The 7,099-nt window shown below is 41.6% G+C and overlaps 1 protein-coding gene across 1 annotated transcript in view; it reads right to left on the minus strand.

Annotated features, from left to right (window-relative positions):
* TRMT2B (tRNA methyltransferase 2B) overlaps positions 1 to 4,025 on the minus strand; it is an 18,844-nt gene extending 14,819 nt beyond the window's left edge. The window contains 3 exon segments of the mRNA XM_027766847.1: positions 686 to 819; positions 2,543 to 2,621; positions 3,778 to 4,025. Of these exon segments, the coding sequence (XP_027622648.1) occupies positions 686 to 819; positions 2,543 to 2,621; positions 3,778 to 4,025 (461 nt within the window).
* Between the last annotated feature and the right edge of the window lie 3,074 nt (positions 4,026 to 7,099).

Below are 7,099 nucleotides of genomic sequence, written 5' to 3' on the forward strand. Positions count from 1 at the left end.
CTTGATGAGCATAAATAATGTGTGCTAAGCAGGTATGACCTATGTGAAAGTGTGTGGCCAAGAAGAGCAAGTCACTCCACACCAGAAAGACTGTCATAAAGCAGGAACTGGAAAACGTGTGTCAAGAACAACAGAGAAAATATTTGAGGATTTGCAGGCCATATGGTCCCTGTCCCAACTACTCAACTCTGCTGTCTTAGTGCAAAAGTAGACACAGGTAAGACACAAACACGGGAGCTTGACTATGCTCCAAAGGAACTACCAAATCAGACAGAAGGACACATTTGGCCTAAAGGCTGTAGTTTGCTAATCCTTACCATAAATGAAATTCTGCCTGTTTGAGGTCTAAATAGCAAGATTTCTAAAGGCTGGACTCTAAGGAGGTAGTAGTATACCAGTTGATAAAGGAGGCTCTTTGCATATAGATGTGTGAATCTTAGCTCTGGCACTTCCTAGATGTGTGTTCTGGCCAAATTACTTAATTTCTCTAACTCTCAATGTCTTCATCTTCAAAATGATAGTGCCTATCCCTCAGGGGTTTTGTAAGCAGTAAAATGGGACAACGGTGCACGATAACCCCTTAGCATAAGGCCTGTTCTCCAGCAAGTGCCCAGGAAATACTGGCTGATATTACTAGTCATTAATGGAAATTAGTAAATAATGAATAGGGAGGTGGGAACTTACAGAGGGTACAACAGGATGGAGACGACAACAGAAACCCTGGGATTTGGGAGCAGTAGTTGTCATATTGAGTCCATTGAGCATTTGGAAGTAAGACTCTATCCTCTGTAAAATTTTCTTCTGAGCTTCAAATTTTACCTGCAAAAGAACACAGCAAAATGAATCAAAAGATTTTGTAGTTTCACATCAAGGAATGGAAAACAGGACAAAAGATGTCCCATAGACTCTTGGACCATGGTCTTAGGAGATAAAGGTGGACCAAGAACAGACCTAATAATGCTAGAGAAAGGTCAAGAACAAGCTGTTCATAATCTCATCCTTTTATCTGACCTTTCAGACTGAATACTCATGGTATATGCCTGTGTTGTGCAGCAGAACTTGTTAATAATGGAAATCTTCCATGTCTACATTATGTTCTATGTACATGGTAGCCACTCGCCCCAAGTAGCTACTGAGCACTCAAAAATATGGCTAGTGGGACTAAATTTTTAATCTCATTTAATTTTAATTAACCTACATTGTCAGCTCTACTATAATGTGACATTAACTACACAACTCTATGCAAAATCGCACACATAAAATAAGAATCACAGGGCTTGTGGGAATAACAGCATTAGGCACTCAACATTATAAACTTTTATCAGTAAACCCACAGAAAAGATAGGAGCCTAATGAAAACAGGAGCACCATTTTACATACACCAAATGGTTAAGAAAAATGAAAATAAGGCCAGCAGGTAGCATGGTGGTTAAGGTGTTGTACTTGCACACAGCTGAACACAGTTCGAATCCCAGACCTGGTGACTCACTTTCTCACTTTCCCTCTCTCTCTCTAGTGAGTGCACATGCCCTTTAGCAAATTAACAACAACAACAATAATATTAATTCTTTTCTTTTTTAAGAAAAAAAATACAAATACCATGGTAAGGCTAGCACTTTATCCTAACAAAGACCTAAAGTTTGCTTGTGGAATGTTGGAAAAGTTGCAGCTTGGAGTTATTGTGAGGTGGTAAAAGGAGGGTACTGAGTCAAGCAAAAGTTCTAACACTACATATTGATGGATGTAGCTCGTGACACTCTCAAGGAACCGAGGAAGGTCAGGAGATGAGTGTGTGAGTGTGTTCATCTTAGGCATTCTCACAAAGCTCAGTTCAGCTGGGTGCAGTTTCCTTCTTCCATCTAGCATTTCTCATGGACGAAATCATTCCTAAGCAAACGTGAAATCAGTATTATGCTCAAATTGTTCTCTAATATGTCAATCCATTGGAACAAATTTCCATCTTCAAAACAAGCATTATAACAGAATTGACTGTATTTAAATTTAAATAGCCACATGTGGCTAGTAGCTACCATGCAGGAAAGTGCAAATATACGTAACATAGCAAGAGAACTGCTACTCACACATACAGGCCTTAAGAATGAACAAAAAGCAATGAGACCAGCAGTTAGCGTAATGGCTATGTCGCTGGACTCCCATGTAGTCGACCATGGTTCGAGTCCCGCACCCGGTGGCTTAAACTCACGCTGGGCGCATGTGCGTGTGTGCCCAAGATCCCGAGAGGAGAACGGAGGAGAAGGGATTGCGGCATGGCCATCCTCCCTGGGGGATGGTTTCTCGCTATCTGTCTCTCTCTGTCTGTCTGGCGAGCACATGTGCCCTATATCATAAACCTCTCCAAAAAAAAAAAAAAAAAGAATGAACAAAAAGCAAGGAAGAAAGGAAATAGGCATTTGGATCTATGTGCATATCTAGCCTTTGGAAAATAAAACTGGTCTAAACTTCAATTTTTGGGCTCATTAGCAAATTGGGTTTAAGGAGCTGCTTAGGCATCTCTGCAGAGCTATCCAGTCAAGCTTCCTACAAATCTAGTGCCATTCCCCTGCTGGAGAGGTGGGGTAAAGACAAGCTGGTAGACAAGTGGTATCAGGACATCAGCCAGCCTTGCAGAAAATAATTCAGATATTTCATTAATTATATAGATACAGACTAAGCACCTACTATGCGAAAGTACCCCCTGCCACCATTTTCTCCTGTGTTTTACTTATCTATCATTCAGAAACCCATTACTCTCATGAGGCCGCCAGGTGGTGTGGTGGTTAAGGGCACTAGACTTCCACAGGCCGACCACAGTTTGAGTCCTGGACCTGGCAGTTTTCCTTTTCACTTTCCCTCTTTCTCTCTCTCCTTCTCTCTCTGTTTCTCTCTGGTCAAATTAAAAATAAGTAAATAAATAAATTTAAAATAATTCCTTATAAAAAAGAAACCCTAACTCTCATACCCCTAGGGAGATGGAGCCTGGGAGAAGAGCCCATTTTGGTGCTGTCTACTTAAGAAAGCAAACAGATGGGCAAACCTAATATAAGAAAAAATCCAGATTTATCAGGAGGTAACTAATCATATTACAAAAGGCTTCGCTGTTGGATTCCTTTAAATAGCTCAGCTCCTAATGCTTTTAAAATATAATTTGATTTAGAAAATTCATTTGTTAACAAAAAATGAGGTATATCTGTGTTTGCATGGCTGCTGTGGGACTGTTCGTTTCTAATCTATCAACATCATTCTGGGTCCCTGGTTTTTGGCATACCTGACCTGGACTTTCTTAAACACAAGGTCTCAGTTTAAGGTCCTTTCTGACAAAAATACACTCAAAGGCAAAGAAAACATTTTCTACGATCTCCAAGTATTTCCACCAATATTCTTCAGATGTCCTCACATTTGCCCAGGGTAATATACCTCAGGTGACCCTTGCATTTTTTTTTTTAAGTTTTGCTATAGGGTACGTGTGCTCACAGAGAGGTGGAGAGAGGGAAAGTGGAAAATCACTCCACAGGGAAGATGACCGTGCCACAATTCCTTCTCCTCTTGTTGTTTTGAGCATGTATGTACATGTATCCAGCATATTTTTCAAGCCACTAGGTACAGAACTCAAACTGTGCAGTTGGCCAAGTGGGATCCAGCTGCCTTAACTACCACATCACTGACTGGACTCCCTTGAATTCTTGCAATGCCACTTTAAGTTACATTAGGTATACAGAATTACAGTAGACCCACACATTCAGACTTGCTAAAGAGAGAATATATCAGCTTGGGCCTTACCTTTTCTGTCAGGAACCATTCAGTGGTCCAAGATGACTTGGCTTATTCTGACTTTTTGGTCCTCTTTGACACCTCTTTGCTATGACATAGGTGAAATTGCCCTTACTTGCTGTGCCCAAAAAGAGTTGTGACTAACTTGGTGACTTTCTAGTACACCAGGGAAACAGTCCTAGTTTGGAAAAGAGACTCCCTCTGGAGAGGAAGCACCTCAGGCTGTGCATTGGGACTCTTCTTTTAAGGCCAGCCATCCAAAGACACACTGACATCCACCTGCATGAAAGTTAGACATAGAGAAGCTGGAAAAAGGAGACACAACTCCCAAGCCCCTTTATTTATGTACAAACCCTATGGAAGTCCAGCATTTAGCATAATGCTGGTAGAGGAGAGACTGGGTAAAAGCAGGCCTGTTGGACCTAACTAAATTACTGCATGAAAGACACTATCTTAGAATTCCAAAATGAGGAGATGAGGAAAATACAGCCTTTGTCCTCTTGGAAAGAGTTCAACCCTGTGGATACAATTCTCTGACCTAATCTCTTTACCTATTCCACCCTCCCACCCAATAGCCAATCAATTGACTAATATTTAGTAAGCACTTACTAGGCACTTGACACCATGCCACATTAGATACTACAAAGGTTACAATCTAATTGAGGAAAACAAATGCTGACATAGGAAGCAGCTAGATGGTGGCATAGCAGTAAAACCCAACACTCTACAAGGCTAACCCACATAGAAAGATTGTGGTTTGCATCTAGAGGTCTCCTTGAGTATGCCAGGCACACATGTGTCTATGATCCTGCGGAGGGTTGAAGCTGGGGGTGGACTGTGGCATCAGGACTCTATCAGAGGTGTTATAGCTCTCTGTGTATATGTCTCTTTCTCCCACCCATGGGATGAGTAAATAAACGCTTAAAAAATGCTGACATAGGAGAGATGTTAGTAACACAACATGCTTGGTTCCTAATCAACCAGGAAATGCTTCCCTAAGTAGGTATATTGTCCTGTGAGATGAATTAGACATTTGGAGGGCAGGGAGTAGACTGGGCTTGCTAAAATGGTAGTTCATTTTAGGAAATTAAAGCAATAAGGCTAAAAATGTTAAGTCAAAATGTATTTTGCAGGAACTTCAATGCCTGAATAAATATGAACTTTTGTGAAGGAAGCAGTGAGCTTCTGAAGACTCTATGTAGAGAAATAAAATAGGGGAGGTCAAGAAAAAGCAAGTTCACATGTCCAAGACATCCTATGTTTGAAAAAAAAGTCAAATGGAAACTTCTAACAAGTAATAAACAGAGAAGCAGTATGAGAATGCAGGAGACAATTCAGGGCTAGAGATTTGATCCAGTATCTGTAAGTACAAGCTGTAAAAGAGAGCTTTCAAGGGGCCAGCAGATGATGTGGTCGTTAGGGTGCTAGATTTCCATGTGCCCAACAATGGTTAGAGTCATAGACCTGGTAGCTTGCTTTCTCACTCACTCTGGTCAAATTAAATAAAAATAATAATGAATAAACTTAAATAAATCATTCTTTTTTAAAAAAGAGCGAGTTTTGAGTAAAGAAAAGAGTGCATGGGCCACCAGGTGGCATGGTGGTTAAGGGCACTGGACTCTCACATGGCTGACTACAGTTTGAGTCCCGGATCTGGCGGACTGCTTTCTCACTTTTCTTCTCTCTCTCTTCTCTGTCTTTCTCTCACTCTGTCCCTCTCTGGTCAAATTTAAATAAATAAATAAAGTTAAATAAAATAATTCTTAAAAAAAAAAAAAAAGCACAAGGCCAATACCTACACCTGAACAAAGATAGTATTGGAGAGCAAGAAGAAATGCTGGTGACTCAGAAGGAAACCCAAAAGAGTGCAGAGCCATGGAGACCAAGGGAGATGCCTCTGATGAAAGAAATGACACGCCCAGTAAGTCTGATGCAAAAGAAAGAAGTCAACGGCAAGTGGCAGGCAGTGGGACAAATGATGGTTTGGAGATTTTCCAAACGCATACCCCAGTCAGATGGACCTGGCCTGGGCACTCCGCTGGCTCTATCACTTACTACCTAGGTGACCTCTGACAAGCAAATCATTCCCTCTAAGTTCCTTTTTCTCCACCTGCAAAATGAAGATAGTAACAGTACCTACCTCATATAGTAATTTTAAGAGTTAAAGATAATAAAACTACTTAGCAGAAAATTAAAACAGAGCTATAAATAAAGCTTTAGGCAAGTTACTTAAGTGCTATGCATCTCAGCATCACCATTTATAAAAATAGAACTGATAACACCTACCTTTCAGGGTTGTGGTGAGAATTAAATGAGCTCATATGTATGAGGTGCTCAGGACTATGCTTAACACAGCAGGTGTTCAACATGTGTCACTGCCCTTAATTAGACTGATTCGAAGAATGTCACTTGGCTTCTTTGTGTCTCAACATTTCCAATCTGCAAAACTGGTGAAATATAATAATACATGCAAGTGCTGTGAGGGTAATACGATGATATGAGAAACTTAAAACACATACACAAAACAACTTCCCTGACCCTCTACATGAGAACCTGCTGGTGTGGTGAGGTTATAGCCTATGGCCTGCTCTGAACCACCTGTTAGTACTATCAAGTGTGTGACCTGTGATTGATGGTTTTTTCTCTTTTCATTTTTTTTCTTTCTTTTTTCTTTTTTTTTTTTGGAGAGGGTTTTGCTATAGGGCGCGTGTGCTCACCCGAAAGACAGAGAGAGACAGAGAGACAGAAAGCGAGAAATCACCCCCCAGGGGGGATGGCCACGCCACAATCCCTTCTCCTCCAGTCTCCTCTCGGGATCTTGGGCACGCACGCACACGCGCCCGGCATGAGTTTTAAGCCACCGGGTCCGGGACGCGAACCGCGGTCGACTACATGGGAGTCCAGCGACATAGCCATTACACTAACTGCTGGTCCCATTGACATTTTGTTCAAAGAGAAAGAAATGTATGTGCTTGTGCTTGAAACAGAGAAGGGCAAGAGAAAGAGGAAATGAGATAAGAGGTGGGAGACAAATGTAATATTTAAAAATGTGAAGAAGCAGGAGATAAAGAATAAAGAAGGACCTGGTGGAACGGAGGAGGTCAATGGCCTTAAAGCCAAGACTAGAATGGGAGGGAGTGGTGCTGGTCTAGGAGAAGGTCCCTGTACCTCCAGCTGGCAAGGAAGTGGGAAGGATGAAGGAAACTGCAGGCCCATATGCAGGCTGACAGAGGGTCAAGGGTGCCAAGCAATTTGAAGACAGCTATCCCTACCCCGCAACACTTAGCCTATTTTCTGAGTGTATAGGTCTTCTCACAGGCGACTGCAGTTC

This window comes from Tupaia chinensis, unplaced genomic scaffold (genome assembly GCF_000334495.1).
Source record: "Tupaia chinensis unplaced genomic scaffold, TupChi_1.0 Scaffold143746_1, whole genome shotgun sequence".
Classification (NCBI taxonomy): Eukaryota; Metazoa; Chordata; class Mammalia; order Scandentia; family Tupaiidae; genus Tupaia; species Tupaia belangeri.